This window comes from Typopeltis vanoorti, chromosome 16 (assembly GCF_054136105.1).
Source record: "Typopeltis vanoorti isolate ZY-2024b chromosome 16, IOZ_Tvanoo_1.0, whole genome shotgun sequence".
Classification (NCBI taxonomy): Eukaryota; Metazoa; Arthropoda; class Arachnida; order Uropygi; family Thelyphonidae; genus Typopeltis; species Typopeltis vanoorti.
In genome coordinates, this window is record NC_143564.1 from 66,868,753 (window position 1) to 66,890,693 (window position 21,941).

Consider the following 21,941-nt stretch of genomic DNA (forward strand, 5'->3'; position numbering starts at 1 on the left):
TGATTATTTAATACAATAAAACCTTGACCAACCAGAATATTCTTCTGTTTAGTTCTGTTTAGGCATTATGATTGAGATTTAACCAACTTTTCAAACAATGCATCATGGTTAAATCTGGCCAATCTATTTATATTTGCAATATCTATTTTGTCAAAGGATAATGGATATGTGTATTTTTTTAAACCCTCCTTAACATGCTGAATTTTCTGTGACACATCTCTCTTCAGACCATCTTTTTATTTACCTGCAGATTGAGAAATTAGCCAAATATTAAACTAGTAATATACAAGATAGTGTTCAAATCAATTTTCATTTATGAATCTGAGTGGCAAATACCTGTTAATTTCCTGCTCAGGACATGGACTGGTTATTACTAACACTATGCTCCAACATAAAAATCTTCCAATAAAAAAATGCACATGGAGAGAAGAGGCAAGGAATAAGAAAAGTCCCATTGACTATGTTATTGTTGATAGTGATGTTTTCTCCTGTACAGGACAACAGAGTGTATAGAGGATTTGAAATTGAAAATTATCACTATTTAGTCTTGAGCAGGATAAAATTGGATTTCATATTGAAAAGAATACCATGTAAGAAAGTTTTAAAGCGAATAAAAGTTGAGCGGCTCTCAGATGTGAACTGTAAACTAAAATACACAAAGATTATTGAAGAAAAAATGAAAGAGTTTGAGAATAGGAATCAAACCTTGGAGATGCAGTGGCAAGCCCTGAAGAAAACATTGATTGATTCAGCCAGAGAGGCATGTGGTGAGGTTGTCTGTAAGGATAGAAAAATCAGAACTCCATGGTAGACACAGGAAGTTAAAGAGGCAGTGAAAGAAAAGAAGAAAGCATATCAAAAGTTACTGGCAAATAAGTCGGCTTGTGCACTTAGAGAATATAGAGACAAATGCAAGAATGCTAAACACTGTGTAAAACTAGCTAAACAAAAGTCATGGGAGGACTTTGGTAAAAACATAGAAAATAAATATCAAGAAGGTGGCAAGATATTCTGAAAGTTGTTGAAGAAGCTCAGAAATGCAGTAAAGGGTGCTGTAAAGGAATTAGGAATGATAAAGGTGACATGAAAACAGCAGAAAAAGATATCCTTGAAGTATGGAGTAATTACTTCGAAAAATTGCTAAATGAAACAAGCAGTGATGACAGAACAGTGGTAAAAAAACACTGACCAGTCATGCAGTCAGAAATACATATCCATACTTGAAGTAGAAAAAGCCACCAAAAGCCTGAAATGGGGAAAGCAGCAGGAGTAAATGATATTCGACCAGAAATGCTCAAGTATGGAGGTATAAGTCTTACAGTGGCTGCACTGCATAGTTCAGAAGGCTTGGACAAAGGGACAAATTCCAGATGATTGGAGTAGAGCTCTAATAGTACCCATATATAAAAAGGGAAATAAAACAATGTGAGAATTACAGAGATATTTCTCTACTCGGTGTTCCTGATAAGATATATGAGAAACAGTTGAGAAGGATTGTGGAAAGGAAGCCTGGTGAAGAACAGGCTGGATTCAGGCCAAATAGAGGCAGTCAGGATCAGATCTTCACTTTACGACAGATAGTTGAGAAATCATGGGAATATAACAAAGATCTGTATTTAAGTTTTGTAGATCTTGAAAAGCATATGACAAGGTGCCAAGAGAGAAGCTATTCGAAATGCTACAGTTATATGGTGTCAATGGGACATTATATCAAGCAATACTTAGTCTTTATTTGAGTTGTAAGTCAGCAGTTAGAATTGAAGGAAGTACAGTAAGGTAGTTTAATGTTAAATCTGGTATCAGACAAGGATGCACTTTATCCCCTCTGTTATTCATTATCTATATGAATCACATTATGAAGAAAAGTAGTATTAAACCTGATATCAAAATTGGAGATGCTAATTTCTCTCTTGTTTTATATAAATTTATTCAGTTGATTTCCTACCATACTAGCTTTGTAGATTCTATTGTCTATTTCCATATTTACAAGGGCTGTTCAATAAGTAATAAGACTAATTTTACTGTCGCAAAACCACTCATCACAATATTAATTTCTGTGGAATAAAGAAATGTTGCTGTCTGTATTAACAAAAGAGGTTGATAGATGGCGATTACGGTCTGATGTGCCAGAGTGTCACATCATCGTTTAGTCATGTGCCAGAGTGTCACATGACTAAACGCAAGCTTGTTTCGGTGCGCCTACAAGCCGCGACCAGTCGTCGAAATGGAAGCATCCTTGGAACAGCATTATGCGATTAAATTTTGTGTGCGTTTGCAAAAATCAGCATCGGACACTTTTAACATGATACGCGAAGCTTTCCACGATGAAGCAATGTCGAGAGCAAGTGTTTTTCGCTGGCATAAAACTTTTAAGGAAGGAAGGCAAAATGTGGAAGATCTTGAACGTGAGGGAAGACCTTCAACGTCCATCACAGAGACAATGATCAACACAGCAGCAATTATCATCAAGGAGGATCGCAGAATTACAGTACACCAACTGCATGTTGTCCTGAATATTTCCGTGGGAAGTGTTTACTCAATCATGGCTGAACATTTGAGACTGAAATGTGTTTGTGCCCGATGGATTCCCAAACTCTTGACACTGGAGCAAATGCAGCATCGAGTGGATGTGTGCACAGAATGGAAAGAAAGACTGGAATAAGAAGGCGACAACTTCTTAAAACGCATCATTACAGCAGATGAAGCTTGGTTGTATCACTATGACCCTACAATGAAATAACAAAGCAGTGAATGGAAGCATCCGTCTTCGCCTACCCCAAGAAAGCAAAAACTGTAAAATCAGCTGGTAAAGTTATGACCATAATGTTTTTTTGACTATGAAGGCATTGTTTACCAACATGCTGTAGAACCCGGGAATACTGTAAATGGCTCATACTATGCGGATGTTTTACGGACAATGGTACAGCACGTCAAAAGGAAACGTCCATTGCTGAAGAATGGCTTCTTATTGCACTACGATAATGCAAGGCCATATATTGCTGGTTGTGTAGTGGACGTTTTGCAGAAGAACAACATAGATATCCTACCACACCCTCCATACAGTCCTGATCTCGCACCGTGCAATTTCTGGCTGTTTCCTCAGCTCAAGAACCACTAAGAGGCCGCCATTTCAAAAGCAACAAAGCATGTGTAAAAGCTGCGGAGGCGGTTTTGAAAGAATTCTCCAAAAAACGGACTTTCACATGTGTTTGAGAAGTGGATGCAATGTTGGGACAAATGCATCGCGTCTCACGGTAGTTACTTCGAAAAACACCATGTAAATGATGACGATTAAAGGTAATCTGTTTTCTGTATAAATATAGTCTTATTACTTATTGAACAGCCTACGTAATTTGTCATCTTTATTAAAAATCGTGCCTAAGTAGCTGAAATGTTTTACTTGTTCTATAGATTCTCCATTCACAATGTAGTTGATATTTTCAATATTTCTGCCTATTTTCATTGTCTTTGTCATTTTAATGCTGACCTTCAATGTCAGAAGCATATTAAAATTGAAGACATCAGGAAGGAATTTGATACTGTTAGCATGCAAAAATGTGTGAGCAGTCCTAATCTTTTCTCTTCTGTTCAAGTGACCACACCACCTTAGATTAGCTCTGCTCACGCATTTTTGAATGCTGACAGTATCAAGTTCCTTCCTGATGTCTTCATTCTTAATATGCTTCTGACATTGAAGGTCAGCATTAAATAGGTGTTTGGTATCAAGAGACAGGGAAATGACTCAAATAAAGACCAAGCTATAGGTTTGATGATGAAGTCAGAAGTGCCTTAATATTGGAATGCTGATTAATGATAGACTAATTTCGAAGAAAATTGTTGATATGATATTATTAATAGCATGAACTTAATTGGGTAATAGGTAATATCCTGCACATCCCTTAGAGTTACATATAAGGAAATTGATTGACTGAGTATTCCTTTACCAAAATTTTTATACATCTTCTATAAGATAAGTGTCCAGTTTCAATTTGCCTAAAAAAATGGGATTATTGGTACTTTTAAAACTAAACTAGTGTAGATGATAGGCACGCCTTCAATATTCAATACTTTGAACATTGACAAAACAACATAAAAATACACTGAAAATTCATGTAACAAATCATATGCTTAGTATCAATCAACAGAAAAGTTAGTATCGAGAAGAAAACAGTGTGGAGGTAGAACTTTTGTTTACGTGGTTTTATTACCATGAAGGTAAAGCATATCAATTTTGTGTCCGATATAAATGGACAGTACCAAAAGTTTCATTTCAATCGACTTCATGTAAATATTTGAGAATGGTTATAATAAAATTGAAGTTTATGCTATATTCTACAGAAATTAACAGCGGACGGTATCCATGTTTATATATCTAAATAAATATGCATAGAAAGATTTATTTTTACTTATATCAATAGTATCTCTTGAGTGGTGGTGGTGGTGAAGATTTTAAAGAAGTTGATAAGAACTCGCATATGAAACGGATTGACAGACAAGCTATAATCTGCAAGGAACATGGGTTTACTAAAGAGTTAGATAAAGGGAATGAATACACTATGATATTGATGGACTTTGCTAAGGCATTTGATAGAATACCACATGATTGTTGCTTAAGCTAGAGAAATATGGGATTGGAATACAGTTGGATAAGTATCAGAGAGTGGTATACAGTGGGTGCGAATCTGCCAGATTTAGGGTGATTAGTGGTGTATCCCAGGAATTAGTCCTTGGACTACTGATATCCAGCACTTACAGAATAAGATTTGATTTGAATAGCATCCCCATGCTATTCAAATCATCAATTGATGATGGCTGTCAATTCAATGTCAGTAAGGATAAAGTTATTACTTTGGCATGATGAGATTTCCAACAGCATATTATACTAGGATTTTGCTACAAGAAACTAATGAGGGTAGGGATCTAGGAGTTGTGGTGGATAGGAATTTGAAGTTCAAAGGTAGTAAAAATTGCAAACGTAACTCAGAGGATAACTGCAATGCTGAAACAAACATTGACATGTAAGGATAATGTCATTTTTGCCTCTTTACAAAAACTTCATAAGACCTCACTTGGACTACTATGCACAGATTTGGTCTCCTGGGTTCAGAGGAGATGAAATTGTGAAAAAATGTGCAAAGAACAGTTACAAAGATTATACCAGGATTATGGAATGCAATTTATGAGGAGAAATTGAGAATATGCAGATTGAAGACCCTAGCAAAACAGAAGAAAGTGGAATGATACGATAGAGGTCTATAAACTTCTGAACAGGTGTTATAGAATATTGCTGATGAAATTTTTACTTATATGGAAGGTGGGGAGAGAAAACACAGGGACATCCATGGAAGTTAAATTTGTGTACAGGCAAGAAAGGAGTAAGTGCTAGATTTTTCTTTTACAGAGCAGTGAGGGAGTGAAATAGTTTGTCTGCTGAAGTGGTGAGTGCATTCAGTGTGAATGAGTTTAAGAGAAGGTATGACAATTGGTGTAGGTGATGTATGGCCTTCCTCAATTAGTCCCTTGACTCACTAAGAGTGCTCCCTTTGTCTTTGCCTTCCTCCCTGAATGCAATTGCACTTCTTTTCAGTAGCTTAGAATTACACTCTTGAAATCCTTAATTCTGGGACTTACTTCAAGATCCCCATACCTCTTTACTCTCAAATTTAACCAAATGGTAAATCTTCCAAAAATCAAACTGCTCTTACCATGCTCAGTTAAGCTACATATTTATTTTAACATTTTTTTAATCTTATATTAGCATTACTTCCAAGCCTCCATGGAGTCCGAAGACTTATCATAGGAGGTCAAATACTCACAGTCCACAATAACTATCATACCTTGCCTTGAAGACTTTCAGCACTGAAGCAATCCCCCAGCAACACATTCCACTCATTCACTACACCCAATGCATAAAATCTCCTTTACACTTCCTTACTCACATGAACTTTGTACAGTTTCCAGGAAAGACCTCTCATTCTTCCATCACATCCATTATTCCACACAATAATTCCCTTGTATTATCTGATAGGTTCCTCTCACTAACTCATGTTTCAATCGTATCACCTCTCCTACTATCCACCAAGCTCTGAAGTTAGTTATTTTTTATTTTTAAGGTGCAAAGACATCAAAGGCCATACTTTGCCATGACATAGGTTACAGTAGCATATGGTAAATGGTCAGTAAGACAATCACAAACATCCATGCCCCTGGCAGGATTCGAACCAACAGCCTTTTGGCTAGAGAGCAGTTACACTAACCACTCAGCCAACCAGGCCAGTACCAAGAGCTCTGAAGACTACATTCCCATAATCTGTCATCATACTCAACATTCATTTCAAAGTCCTGAAACAGTCTTAGTTATTTGCCTCTGCACTCTCCAATGTTTTCTTATCATCCATGTAACTAGGTGACATGGGTGATAAGGAATCATTGGAGAGAGTGCAGTGTCAAATAACTAAGACTGTTTCAGGACTTTGGAATGAACGTTGGAAACATATAGAAAGTAGATCCATATCTGTGCACACAAATCTGAATGTGGCCTGATTAGTGCCTCATACAGTGGAACTATCACTCCTTATTTATACTTGTCAGGGCTCTTTGCATTATAGCATTAATTTTCAGGGTAACCTTTAAAACTTTTGTAATGTGTTCCCTGAACTTCATCCAACAAGATCCCCAGATCTGTCACTCCTGATATTCATTAGTTCTTTGTGCATTTTTAATTACCTCTAACTGTATCCTAGATTCACACTTATGCCAAAGGTTAATTTCATTTGATAGCTAAAGACTTGGCACATGAAATTAAATCAATACAAAATAATAAAACTAAGATAAAATTTAAAATTTAATATACAAAAAAAATTATAATTAACTAACCTTCTTCATCAGTAAACTTCAAGAGTTGTATTGAGCAATCATTTTCTAAATGTCTGTCAAGATCCCATAATTCACCATTGACTTTTGCTATAACAACATTATCAGCTAATCCTTGACTAAAAGAAAAATATTTCATTATAGTCTCTCTCTCTCTCTCTCTCTTGCACACAAAAACTTGTACAACCTATATAACAATTATTACAAAGAATCAATGTAAATTATATCCATAGCAATATATTAACACCATATGGCCAAAATGAATAAAATACATAATATCACTTTAAAATATTTCTAAGATGGATACTCTTTGGCATGGCTTATCAGAGAAAATATGTGCATGTTCTACCCTCAAGTTGGAATGAGTCAAAGAGTATGTGATTAGGAAAGCTGAGATGAGCAGTGCTTGAAGAGACTGCAACTTGAGTTTGTCAGGAAAAGCAGGTGAGGTTTTGCAGACTGGGGGGGGGGGGGGGGAACTAGACATTACTGATGGTGGAATCGAGACCACTATGTCTCTAAAGAGGATCTGGAAGGTTCTCAGAGGGTTTATTGTTAATCACTTTGGCCAAGTATGTTTCCTATGCAATGTTGAGTTTGGGTTTTCAGGACAGCCGTTTTTTTATAGCACTTGTTTATAGTCAAGGCACTTGCTCATGTTTAAAAATTGTTTAAAAGAAGAGAGATACAGGTCAGAGAAAAATGGTAGGTTGAGGTCAGCCAGAAGGTTCTGTGCTGATTCATCAATCTTTGCACACCTAGCATGATACATTTGTCCAGTGGCAACAGAAATCATACACCTCATTCTTGTTTTCCTGACTTCCACAGAGACTGCAGCTACAGCATTTTGTATGATTCATTTGATTAATGATTGATTGATTGTCTGTCTGCAATAGTCATAACCAAACACTGGGCTTTGTTGCAACATATAACAGGCATAGTTGGATCCCAGTGCACCATGTAAGGATGCTTGCTCAAGAATGCTTACTAATTTGTCTGGAAATCTTCAGACCTATTATACTCACATTTGACATTAAAGTTTGAGGGAAAATACTTTTTAAAAACAATTAAACAGGAGCACAAATTCAAATTGACATATTCCAAACTACGACCTATATTCCATATGCTATGCCACCTCTATTCTATACACCACCCATCTATATATTTTTAAATGTGAAAAAAAAAAAAAAAAAAAAATAATAATAATATATACAGTTATACCCCTAAGTTAAGCGGTAGATGGGACCAACAAAAAGTGATTAATTGTCGAATTCACGTAACTCGGGGTATAATTTTGCATGTAATTTATATATACAAACATACAAAATATTAGTTAATTGGAACCAAAGGTTTACAAAAACACCTATATTTTTTAAGAAATATAATCATAATTGTAGTTTTTCGTACATAAAAAAAAGAAAGTTATTTCGATGTCGATGGTGTCATAAAATCTAATAGATTCGTTTGACAGCATAATGTCTTTTTCTTGTCACGCAAAATTTCTTCATAGCAAACCAATGATTTTTTTTATTCCTTGCCTTGTGGCTACAATTCATTCCTAGTTGGAATCTATGTCCTCCAAAATCTGTAAATCTTTCTTTTATGATTGTTCTTACTGTGGATTCCTGTAGATCGAACGCCTTTGCTAGTTCACAAATTTTCATTCCGCCTTCAAAATCCTTAATAATGTCGAGTTTTGTTTCCAAAGTCAATGTTTTTCTTTTCTTGCTAGCTGTAGAAGAATCGGACTTACTTCTTTTGGACGACATTATTATTTTTTATGTGATAAAATTTTTATCAAGAACATAACATTAAACAATTGCAGGGTTTGTAGACTATAAAAATCATGTATGAATGTAGACCGTGTGAAACATGTCAGTGCTTGTTCACAGCGTGTACGACACTGGCGAATGCGGCCAGCGCCAGAAAGATACGACTAGTGGCGAGGCGTGAAGCGGGGCGGGAATACGTACATATAAGAAACCGCGTAACTCCGGATTTGCGTAAGTCAGGGTATGACTGTATATATATATATATATATATATATACTAGGGGGCTCCCTCCCTTGTTTTGAAACTCAGGGTAGCCCCCGAGTTTCAAAACATTTCAAATAACTTGACAAAAAACGTGACACAAAAACATTACAAAAAAAGCCTTATCATTTTATATTACAGGGTAGATATATATATATTTTTTTTAATTGTGAAAAAAAAAAAAAAAATATATATATATACACACACACACACACACACACATATACAGTAAACATTTTTGAAGTGGCTATTAAACTACCATATGTGTAATATACATACGGTAAACATTTTTATCATTATTATTATTGTTGTTATTATATAACACCTCCAGGGAGTCCAAAGACTCATTTTGAAATAGCTATCAAATTACCATAAACTTAAATTCATACCACAAACTTATTTCTTTTCAAATATGCCTTATTTTTCATACTGCAACAAGATACTGATATAATAATATAATAATAATGAAATAATGAAGATAATTGCAATGCTGAAATGAACGTTCATATGTAAAGATAAGGATGTCATTGTGCCTCTTTACAAGGCCTTGATAAGACCTCAATATTCTGTGTGCAGGTCTGGTCTCCTGTTTCCGTTGTGATTCTGATATATTGGAGAGAGTACAAAGGAACAAAGGAGAGTGTTAAAAATGATATCAGGATTGTGGAATACTGATAATGAAGACACATTGAGAATTTGTAGACTACAGACACTAGCAAACAGGAGAAAGAGGGGTGATATGATTGAGACTTACAAACTTCTGAAAGGGTCATAGAGGATTTCAATTGATGGAATTTTTCAATTTATGGAGGGTGGGGAAAGGACGAGAGGACATCCTTGGAAGCTGAGAATGGAGGCTGCCAAGAAGGGTGTGAGGACTAGTTTTTCTCTCAGAGAGTGGTGCATGATTGGAATGGATTGCCATTGGATGTTGTGAGTGCAAACAGTGTGAATGAATTCTAGAATAAGTATGATAGCTGGTGTGTGTAGTATGAGGCCTCCATCGATGAGTCTCTTACTCCCTGGAGGTCTCTCTTAATAATAATAATAATTTTTCCTCTTCATGGGCATGATCTTTTCAGAACCAAATTTTATTCACAATGTTCTTTCTTTCTTTCTTTCAAAAAAGTGCATAATATTATTTTCTGACTAGTTGATTAACAATTAAAAATTATATTAATAATTAGTGTTTAATTAAAGTTTAATCATATTAAACATTAATCATAATCTAACTACCAATCTATCAGTATCTCTGGTATGGCAGTGAAGATTTTAGAGAAGTTCGTAAGAACTCGCATACAGAAATGGGTAGACAAACATACTATACTCTGCAAAGAGCAGCATGGGTTTACTAAAGGTCATTCTTTATCAATTTGCTCATATTTTATAACAATTTCATGGCCAAGCTGGATAAAGGGAATGAATACACTATGATAATGTTGAATTTTTTCTAAGGCATTTGATAGGATACTACACGAAAGGCTGTTGCATAAACTAGAGAATATGGGATTGGAATATAAACTCTTGACTTGGATCAGGGAATGGTTGACAGACAGATATCAAAAAGTGGTATACAATGGGTGTGAATCTGCCAGATTTAAGATGACCAGTGGTATACCTCAGGGCTCAGTTCTTTTGCCATTATTGTTCAATCTATACATTAATGACATCAGGCAGGGTCTAACATCAGATGTGCAACTGTTTGCCGATGATGCGAAGATAGGCATGGCAATCAGAGATGCTACTGATATTCAGCACACAGAGTGACTTGAATAGACTGGACATTTGGGCAAATGAAAATGGCTGTCAGTTTATTGTTAGTAAGTATAAAGTTATGCACTTTGGCGTGATTAGAATTCTAGGGACATATTATATTAGTGGGGTTATGCTACAAGAAAAACTGAGGAGGCAAGGGATCTTGGCATATAGGTGGATAGGAATTTGAAATTCAAATGTCACATAGCAAAAGTTGCAAATACAACTCAGAGGATAATTGCAATGTTGAAATGAACTTTGACATGTAAGGATAAGGAATTTTGCCTCGTTATAAGACTTTGATAATACCACACCTGGATTATTGTGCACAGATTTGGTCTTCCTAGTTCCAAAGAGGAACTAGGAAGGGTGCAAAGAGGAGTTACAAAGATTATATCCGGATTATGGGATTTAGATTATGAGAACAGATTGCAAGTATGTGGATTACAGACTCTGGTTAACAGAAGAAAGAGGGGGGGGGTGATTTGATGTATTGTATGTATGTATGTATTTTTCCCTTCAGCCTATTGGCTGGTGGGGTAGCGAATATGCTACATACCAGGGAGACGACTATGAAGCAAGGTGGTTTCCCGCTGCCTTCCTTGGCGTAAGTATATTTATGACTGTAGCCATGTGTGTTCATGGGACCGGTTTGCCTGTTTTGAGGGATGAAAAAGCCGAGTTAGTGGGAGAAAAAATCCTTCACCTCCATATGAGACCAATTAACTCACCTTTAGTCGAAAGAGACCAGATAAAGGTTCCACACATCATAGACAGAAATTGAACCCAGGTCTTTCCGACCAGAGAGCTTTATCTATACTGACTAAGCTACGGAGGCTCAGTTGATATGATAGAGGTCTATAAACTTTTGAATGGCTGTTATAGCACATCATCTGATGAAATTTTCATTGTATGGAAGGTAGGGAGAGAAGTTTATTCGCAGTCAAGAAAGGGGTAAGAACTAGGTTTTTCTTCCAGAGAGCATGAGTGAGTGGAATAGTTTGGCTTTATAGTGAGTGAATCTGGTGTGAATGAATTTAAGGGAAGGTATGACAGCTGGTTTGGGTGATTTATAGCCTCTCTCGATGAGTCCTCGAGTCCCTGGAGGTCTCAAATAATAATAATAATGTATAAAAATGAATAAAAACAAATATCTATGTTGCTTCAACTATCTATGCTTCACATCCATGTTTTGGTGGATGATAAAACACATTGTGATCAGTAGAGCTTAAAGAAAGTGAAAGTCAATCAAGAAATAAAAACAGAATAACGCTGCATTAAGTTATGAAGACACATGCAACTGAAAGTGTTTGTACACAAATCTGTTCAAGTCTATATATGCACACCTAATGTTTTCATTTTGTGGATATTTGTAGAGCTGAAAGCACAACTAACAGAAGTCATCTCATTCTTATCCTCTAATTGGAAGACTGAAAATGACTAGCCCAAAACTGGTGAACATTAAAATGTGCTACTAACAAGTGACCACTAATTAATGCTGAGAATGCTAGCAAGTGAGATAATGGAATAAGGAATCAATAAGGTCCCCAATTACCACAAACTTGGAGTAAAGAAGCCTTAGAAGACCAAAATATAAAATCTCACAATATTGGAGTCCTGACAGATAACAGAATAATTTGGAGGAAAGCTGTCAATAGAGAGTTAGTAATGATATAAACTTTTTGCACAGTACTGTCATGCTGCCGGTCTGATTGGCCGAGTGGTTAGATTATCTGCTCTCCAGCCAAAAGGCTGTGGGTTCGAATCCCACTGTGGGCATGGATGTTTGTGATTGTCTGTGTAAATAATAGTGATTGGCGGTAGATGGCATTGATGTAGTTGCAACATGTAGTTGGTGGAGACAGAGTTGTAGAGTAGGTGCCCTCCCTCAATGAGTCTTTGGACTCCCTGGAGGTGTCAGGTAGTAATAATAATAATAATAAAAATATTATTATTATGAGAATTATTATAAAAATAATTCTCATCACCACTGAAGGTACACATCAGGAATTAGATGATGATGATGCTTAGGAAAAATTTGTGTAATGTTTGTTCCATATTGTTTGGATGGTGAGGAAATGATGCCTATCCTGATTTGCTATATCATCATTAAAGCAAGTCAGGACTGGCAGCCCACACTTCGATGTCCCATCACACATGATTAAATGAAAGACTACCTTGCTTCACAGAAGTGCTATACATCTTCAAGACTATTTTCAGAATCAATATTGGCTATGAAGTACTTCCCTAATCTCAATAAGTATGGCTGCATTAATTTACCAAATATTTGGGAAACAGTAATTATAATACCATATCTAGTCTAACTTTTCATTGTATCCGGCCAAGAGTGCCAATACAGGACATTTGTTCCTTTTCAGCTACAATCTTACAAATTATTGCACAATCACTTCATTACTTTAGCATGAATGTATTTATATATAAAGGGTGCAAGGAGTGATACTTTTTGAAGACATTTTAGATCAAACTGTTTATATTGTCAGGCAACATTACAATCACAATTATACTATAAACTGTTACTTTTCATTTTGTTCTTATAACTCATACCACTGTCCCAGAGAAAGTTTGCCAAGGAACAAAAAAAAACAAAACATTACTTTGTAATAAGCAAATAGTATCCAGCAGATTTGTGGAGGCATGTGAAGATTAGATTTACCTTTTTATATTATTTTAAAATCACTGTCATTTTCAAGTGTATTTCAGAAAGATGTGTAGCATCTGTTAAATTCATTCTGTCAATTCCTGTATGCATTTCATTCCTCAAGTGAATTTATTTTACTGAAATTCTACTGTACCTACATTTGTAAAATGCAAATGTACATACAGTAAAATTTCAATAAAACTAGATTATTTTTATCTGAATCACCTATTAGATTTATTTCATACAACCACCAATATCTCTGCAAGCTGTTAATTGATTGTGGTAGAAGAGATCTTATTAGAATTCAGTATTTGGTATCTACTAAAATTTGTCAGTGTTAAAAGAAAGGATGTCAATGTTTAACAATTTTGATTCCAGCTGGATCATAATAACAAAATTTCAAAAAATATTTTGAACTGATGTAAAGTAATTAACTGACATTCTACAGAAAGTAATTAACAATATTCTTGAAAACAAAATTTAGAAATTTTTATATACAGCATAATTTCTGGCACATTTCATAGCAGCATTCAATGCTACAGTTAAGGTTTACAAGCAAAGAGAAACAGTCATTAAGAGTGGCTGAAATTGTGGTTATAAAAAAAATATCATAAATTAAAACTGTTCAATACCGTTATTAATTATCTATTCCATTTCAACTGCTTCATTTGGAAATGAAATCTGATATTTAAGAATGCTACTAAATTTTGTTAATTCATCTCGATTTTAGTTTCAAATGGAACATTTTAAGGAACAAAATTAGGCAAAAAAAAAAAATGGGGAAGTCTCTTCCCAAGTAACTGGGAAGAAACTTCCCAGGAAACCTCCTACTAACAGGGCATGTGAAGGCATGATGTGCCCTGTTAGTAGATATCCAATGGGTACTGAACAAAAGAGAATCATCATTATCATAATAATCATCAAATTCCTGCCATGTACCCTCAAGGGGTGATCAGGATATGATAGTACTACATGAAAAAAAAATTACATCATTACTAACTTCCTATCTACAATTTTCCTCCAAATCAGTCTGTTACTAGTCAAGACTCCAACATTATCAGATCTTATATTTCTATCGTCTAAGGTACTTTGTACCTTATCAATACACTATATCTTGGTCTTCCTCTGGGTCGTTTTGCTGCCAACCTGGCAGAGAATGCTTGTTTTCCTAATCTTTCTTTGCCCATTCTGTTTAAGTGACCATACCACCTGAGATTAGCTCTGCTACATTCCTGGATGCTGACAATGTCAAGTTCTTTCATAATATCCTTGTTTTTATTATGATATTGCCATTGATGCCATCTGTTCACGCCTATAATCTTTCTCAGGACTCTCATATCTGCGGTTTCTAGTCTTTGGTCAAGTGTTTTACTTCTGACCCAGCTCTCAGATCCATAAGTTAAAACTGATTTGAACACTGTCTTTTATACATTAATTTAGTGTTTTGGCTAATTTCTCTCTTATTCCATATGAATTTATTCAATTGACTTCCCACCATACCAGCTTTGCTGATTCTGTTGTCTATTTCTATATTGTAATTTACCATCTTCACTAACAATCGTGCCTAAGTAGCTGAAATGTTTTACTTTTTCCACAGGTTCTCCATTCACAACACAGTAGACATTTTCAATGATTCTGCCTATTTTCATTGTCTTTGTCTTTTTATTGCTGACCTTCATACCATATCTATTACAACAGTTATTCAATTTAGTCAGAGAATCTTGCAGACTTGTAGCAGATTTATTTAGAAGTATAACATCATCTGCATAAAGCAAAGAGCTGACATTAACATCTCCAATTCTGATATCATGTTTAATACCACTTTCCTTCATAATGCGATCCATATAGATAATAAATAACGGAGGGGATAATGTACATCCTTGTCTGACACCAGATTTAACATTAAACCATCTTCCTGTACTTCCTTCAATTCTAACTACTGACTTACAACTCAAATAAAGACTAAGTATTGCTTGATATAATGCCCCATTGACACCATATAACTGTAGCGTATTGAATAGCTTCTCTCTTGGCACCCTGTCATATGCCTTTTCCAAATCTACACAACTTAAATACAGATCTTTATTATATTCCCATGCTATCTCGACTATTTGTCGTAAAGTGAAGATCTGATCCTGACAGCCTCTATTTCGCCTGAATCCAGCTTATTCTTCACCAAGCTTTTCTTCCACAATTCTTCTCAACCGTTTCTCAGGTATACTTGCATAAATCTTACCAGGAACACTCAGTAGGGAAATACCTCTGTAATTCTCACATTCAGTTTTATTTCTCTTTTTAAATATGGGTACTATTAGAGCTCTACTCCAATCATCGGGAATTCGTCCCTCTGTCCAGGCTTTCTGAACTATGCAGTGCAGCCACTGTAAGACTTTTATACCACCATACTTCAGCATTTCTGGTCGAACATCATCTACTCCTGTTGCCTTTCCACATTTCAAGCCTCCGATGGTTTTTTCTACTTCAAGTATGAATATGTATTCCTGACTGCATGCCTGGTCAGTGTTTTTTACCACTGTGTTGTCATCACTGCTTGTTTCATTTAGCAGTTTTTCAAAGTAATTAATCCATACTTCAAGGATATCTTTTTCTGCTGTTTTCATGTCACCTTTATCATCTCTAACTCTTTTTACAGCACTCTTTCCTCCATTCCTAAGCTTCAACAACCTCCAGAATATTTTGCCACCTTCTTGATATTTATTTTCTATATTCTTGCCAAAGTCCTCCCATAACTTTTGTTTAGCTAGTTTTACACAGTGTTTAGCATTCTTGCATTTCTCTGTATTCTCTAAGAGCACAAGATGACTTATTTGCCAGGAACTTTTGATAGGAACTCTTCTTTTCCTTTACTGCCTCTTTAACTTCCTGTGTCCACCATGGGTTCTGATTTTTCTATCCTTGCAGACAACTTCACCACATGCCTCTCTAGCTGAATCAATCAGGGCTTTCTTCAAGGCTTGCCACTGAATCTCCAAGGTTTGATTCCTGTTCTCAAACTTTTTTATTTTTTCTTCAATCATCTTTGTGTATTTTAGTCTACAGGTCACATCTGAGAGCTGCTCAACTTTCATTCACTTTAAAACTTTCTTACATGTTATTCTTTTCAATATGAAATTCAATTTCATCCTGCTCAAGACTAAATAGAGATCACTTCCAATTTCAAATCCTCTGTACACTCTGGTGTCCTGCACTAGGGAGAAAACATCACTATCAACAATAACATAGTCAATGAGACTTTTCTTATTCCTTGCCTCTTCTCTCTATGTGAATTTGTGCACATTTTTATGTTGGAACATGGTGTCAATAATAACCAGTCCATATCCTGAGCTGAGCAGAAATCCAACAAATATTTGCTCTTTTCTCCAAATTTTCCCAAAATATTTTTGTATGTCTCACAATCATTTCCTACTCTGCTATTTAGATCCCAAACAAGGACCAACTTTTCCTTTTTCATTGTGTCAGTTGCTTTTTCTAAAGCCTCAAAAAATGCCTCCACTTCTACCTTAGTAGAACCTTCTGTGGGACCATAGGCACAAATAAGTCTCATTGTCCAGTTCCTCATTCTCATATTTGTCCATATTACTCTACTTGAGACTGACTGCCATTCAAGAAGATTAGCCTCGTATTTTGTGTTGAATACTGGCTACAAAAGAGAATAGAATGGCAAATTTCAAATTGTACTCAAATTTCAAATTGAACCAAATTGTACTCTCTATTGGCTTAAACCACAAATGTGATGGTGTAATATACGATTTAATGCCAGCTAGGACATCATCTGGTTAAAGCCCCCCTGTCCACTGTTTCTGTCAGGGAACTAGGGAGCTACTGGAATAGACTCAAGCTCAACTTCTAGAAGAACAAACCCAATATCAGAAGAACTGAAGATAGCAACCATCAATATAAGGAGTATTATTGGAAAGGAAATCGAACTTGCAGAACTGGAAAAATACTGTGGACATAATTGGAATCACTGAAACAAAGAAGACAAAAACAGATGAGATCTTATTAAATAATAAGTATAGGATGTTATATTCAGGAAATAATGATCAAGGAAAGGAAGGAATAGCAATAGCAGTCAACACCAAATATGAAGATATTCTTAATTGGAAGGCAGTTTCAAGTAGTTATGTGGACAAACTTCAAAATGGGAAAATGGACAAAGCAACTTATTTGTGGCTATGGTCCCACAGAAGAATCTCTCAAGGTAGAAATAGAGGAATTTTTCATGTCACTAGAGAAGACAGCCAACATAAACAATATGGAAAAAGTACTTGTTGGGGATCTAAACAGCAGTGTATGAAGTAAATTCTACCAGGCATACAGAAATGTTTTGGGAAAATTTGGAGAAAAGGACAAAGCTAGTAATAATGGTATTTGCTGGATTTCTGCTCAGCATATGGGCTAGTCTTTACTAATATCATGTTCTAACATAAAGATGTGCAGAAGTTCATGTGGAGAGAAAACACAAATAAGAAAAATATCACTGACAGTGTCATTGTTGATAGTGATATCTTCATGCTGGTTAAGGATACAAGACTGCACAGATGATTTGAAATTGGAAGTAACCATCACTTAGTTTAAAGTAGGAAAGAAATGAACAGCACATTGAAAAGAATGGTACATAAAAAAAGTTTTAAAAAGAATTAAAGTCCAGTAGCTTGTACAGTAAACTGCAGATTCGACTATACAAACATCACTGAAGAAAATTTAAACCAATTTGAAAACAAGAGCTATGTGTACAAGCAGTTAAACAAAAGTAATGGGAAGACTGGTAAGAAAATAAATATAAGGAATGTGGCAAAATGTTTTGGAGACTAAAAAACTTAGAAATGGAGGAAAGAGTACCGTAAAAGAATCAAAGATGATAAAGGTGAAAAAAATTGATAAGAATATCCTAAATGTCTAGAGTAATTACTTTGAGAGACTGTTAAATGAAACTAGCAGTGACAAGACTGTAGTAGCTGGAATAGATATTATTATCATACGATATCCCCATGGAGTCCAGAGATTAATCTTGGGAGACCCAAACTGACCATTATACACAAAAATCCTATCATACCTCTCCTTAAACTCATTCACTGCCAGGACACTCATAACTAATTTCAGCAATACATTCTACTACTTTTCACAAATTTCCATGTGAAAAATCTGGTCCACACATCCTCTACTAACCACACTCTTACACAACTTCCACAAATGGCCTCTAGTTCTCTACTTGTCATATAGTGAAAAATGTTTTGTGCATCAATTTTATAAATCCCTTTTAATATCTTAAAAGTTTCTACTGTGTCTTCTCTTTTCTGCCTATCAACTGAACTTTGTAACCCACAAACCTTCAACCTATCCTGATAGGGAGCACTCCACAGACCTGTCACCAGCTTAGTCACACATTTCTGAATCCTCTCTATTACCTTCTGGTTCCTAAGAAACCCAGGTGACTAAATCTGTGCACAATAGACAACATGCAGCTGAATCATAGCCTTATTATATTATTTTGAAATCTTTGTCATTTATAAGTGTATTTCATGAGATGTGTAGCATCTATTAAATTCATTTTGTCCATTCCTGTATGCATTTTATTCCTCAGCCAAATTTATTTTACTGAAATTCTACTATACATACATTTGTAAAATGCAAATATACATACAGTAGCATTTTAATAAAACTAGATTTTTTTTAATTGAATCACCTATTAGATTTATTTCATACAACCACCAATATGTCTGCAAGTTGTTAATTGATTGTGGTAGAAGAGACCTTATTAAAATTCCGTATTTGGTATCCATACTAAAATTTCCTATCTCCTATCTTTACTTGTTAGCATATTTTTCAACATACAAGTAAACCTGTGAGACATTTTACCAACTCTTGCAATATACCCTCTGAACTTCAATTCTCTGTCCACCATTATCACCAAGAACATCCATTTCTTGCAATCCAATACCATCTATATGCTACACTGTATGCAACCTTTTCAATCCAAAGTGCATTAATCTTACATTTTGCAACATTAAATTGACAATCATTAGCCTTTTCCCACAATACCAATTTATTTAAATCATCCAGCAGGATATCTACATCATGTTTATCTACTATGGTTCTCCGTAGATTTGCATCATCAACAAACTTTCCCAATCATTAATATACAAATTAAAGAGTAGTGGCCCTAGTACAAAACCTTGAGGTGTTCCACTAGTCACCATCCTTCTCCTTGATTCTATTCCACCATATACCACTCATTGGTGTCTGTCAGTCAGCCAGCAGCCCCCCCCCCCTTTATGCATGCTACTAACTTCATATCCATTCCCATTTGCTTCAGCTTTTGTAATAGTTTTCCATATAGTGTTCTGTCAAAAGTCTTTACAAAGTCCAGCAACATCATGGTGTAGCCATTACCTTTATCCAATTGTGCTGTCACTTTATTATAAAATGTGAATAAATTACTATAACAGGACCTATCCTTTACAAAGCCATGCTGTCCACTACAGAGTATCACATCTCTACCACCCACTGTTGTATTTTACCTTTAACCAACTTTTCCACTATTTTAACAACCACTCCTAATATATTATATTAATTGGCCTGTAGTTTACTACCTCTGTCTTGGAGCCACCTTTATGTAATGCAATTATCTTACCCTCTTTCCACTCTTCTGGAACCCTGACTGAGCTGAGACTTAGACTGAAGAACATCAGAGACAATGCCAATTCTCTTGCACATTCATGCAGTACACAGGCTGATATGCAATCCACTGCTCTGTTCACATTCATATTTTTCAATATGCTGAACACTTCTTCATTTACTTCAATTTTGATATGCATCTCTGTCACATCAACAACTGCAAAATCTCAACTGGGTAATACACTTTTACAAAATGTTCAATCAGCAACTCAATGCTGATCACTTTTTTCTTTATATTCCCTCAACAGTGTTTTCTTTTCTTGAAGCTCTTGCTTTATATCTCTACTGATCCACTTATTTGCCACTTTGTTTATCCCCATGGCTTTGGGTACAAAGTCTAATATTACTTCTCTCAAACAATCTCTGACCACTACCCATGTACTACATGTAGCTTCTCATGCAATAGCACTGCTCCAAGATGACTTCTAAATCATCTTGCATAATTACCAGCTTTATATGTCTTAATTACCAGCTTTATAGTTCAACATACACCCTTTCTTGATAGAATTCTACATGTTTGGTAATTTGCCAGAACAAGACTGTATGGTCACTCTCCCCAACTAGAGGCAGAGTATCTAGCTTGGTTATGGATATTTTCTGGTGTTATTATCAGAACCAACACTCTGAAATGCCTTGTCCCTTCTATAACATGCTGTTTCATGCAATTATAGAAGGAACAACTGCATAAATTCTACTTACATCTTGCTAAACTTCCTTTCCTCTCTCCAGTCTATGTTTCCATAGTTCAAGTCTCCCATATTGAATGTTCGGCCTGCACACTGTGCTATCTGCAGATACATGATATCTACACTTTCTCTGAACCCACCAATCTATAACAGCACCCAACATTGTATTTTATTCTACTGGCCTCTATCTCACACCAGACAGCCTCAAATGAACCATCTTCCTAAAATTCTAAAATTCTCTTTAACTTCTAACTTTGTTGATTAAAATTCTTCAGCTATCATCAGCAATACCCCCACCTGCTGTCCTATTCCCTCTATTGTCCCTGAAGGTACAATACCCTTTACATTCTATCCCTGTAACGATATCATTTTCTGTCAACCAGGTTTCACTGATTTTTGGCCAAGTAGAGCAGACTAATGTCAAAAACTCTTCTCCCTTATTCCTGATACTTCTTGCATTCATGTACATGCATTTCAACATTCCCTTGTATAACATCATTACTAGCCCATTCAAATCAGAAACCTGTGAAATTGCATTCAGCACTGTGCACATGTTCATTTATCACAGGGGTAGCCAGACACATGATTGCATTTTCCTTAATATCTCTACTGTAGTTTCCATGGTTTTGCACTTCTAAACTCTCACTAAATAACACTTTCTCCAAACACCTAACTCCAAAACCATTTAAATGTAATCCATCAGGCATAATATAAGTCCATACAGTAATATAATACAAGGGGTGGTCTTTTAGAAAATAGGCAAAATGAGTTATAAGTATTGACATCAATTTAGAGGAGTAACATGAAAAAATTTCAGAATATGTATAAGTCCTTTTGTCCATCAAATTCACTCCATACATTGATAAACTGTACACCATTCCACTAGCACAATCTTCTCATGGACTCATTAGCAATAATGGCCCTTCTTGTTCTCAACTCTGTCTCATCATATCGAGGTAGAAGACTCACAATTTTTACTTCCTTACTCTTTGACACAAACAATGTCAAGTTCCTTTCTAATGTCTTTCATTAATGTGTCTTCCTTATAATATTTGGCTAGAAATGCTCAAATATGAAGGTAGAAAAGTTCTGCAGCAGCTACACTGCATAATTCAGAAGGCCCGGTCAGAAGTTGAATTACAGATGATTGGACTAGAGCTTTCATAGTATCCATCTATAAAAAAAATAGAATAAAGCTGAATGTGAGAATTAGATGTAGGAATTCCTCTACTAAGT

At 35.5% G+C, this 21,941-nt stretch overlaps 1 protein-coding gene across 2 annotated transcripts in view; it reads right to left on the bottom strand.

Moving 5' to 3' along the window:
* Positions 1–21,941, bottom strand: part of LOC150098093 (threonine--tRNA ligase 1, cytoplasmic-like) — a 178,555-nt gene that overhangs the window by 134,367 nt on the left and 22,247 nt on the right. For both annotated transcript variants that reach the window (XM_090406532.1, XM_090406531.1), the window contains exon 4: positions 6,877–6,992. In XM_090406532.1, coding sequence (XP_090262658.1) covers positions 6,877–6,992 — 116 coding nt within the window. The remainder of the gene's footprint in view (positions 1–6,876; positions 6,993–21,941) is intronic.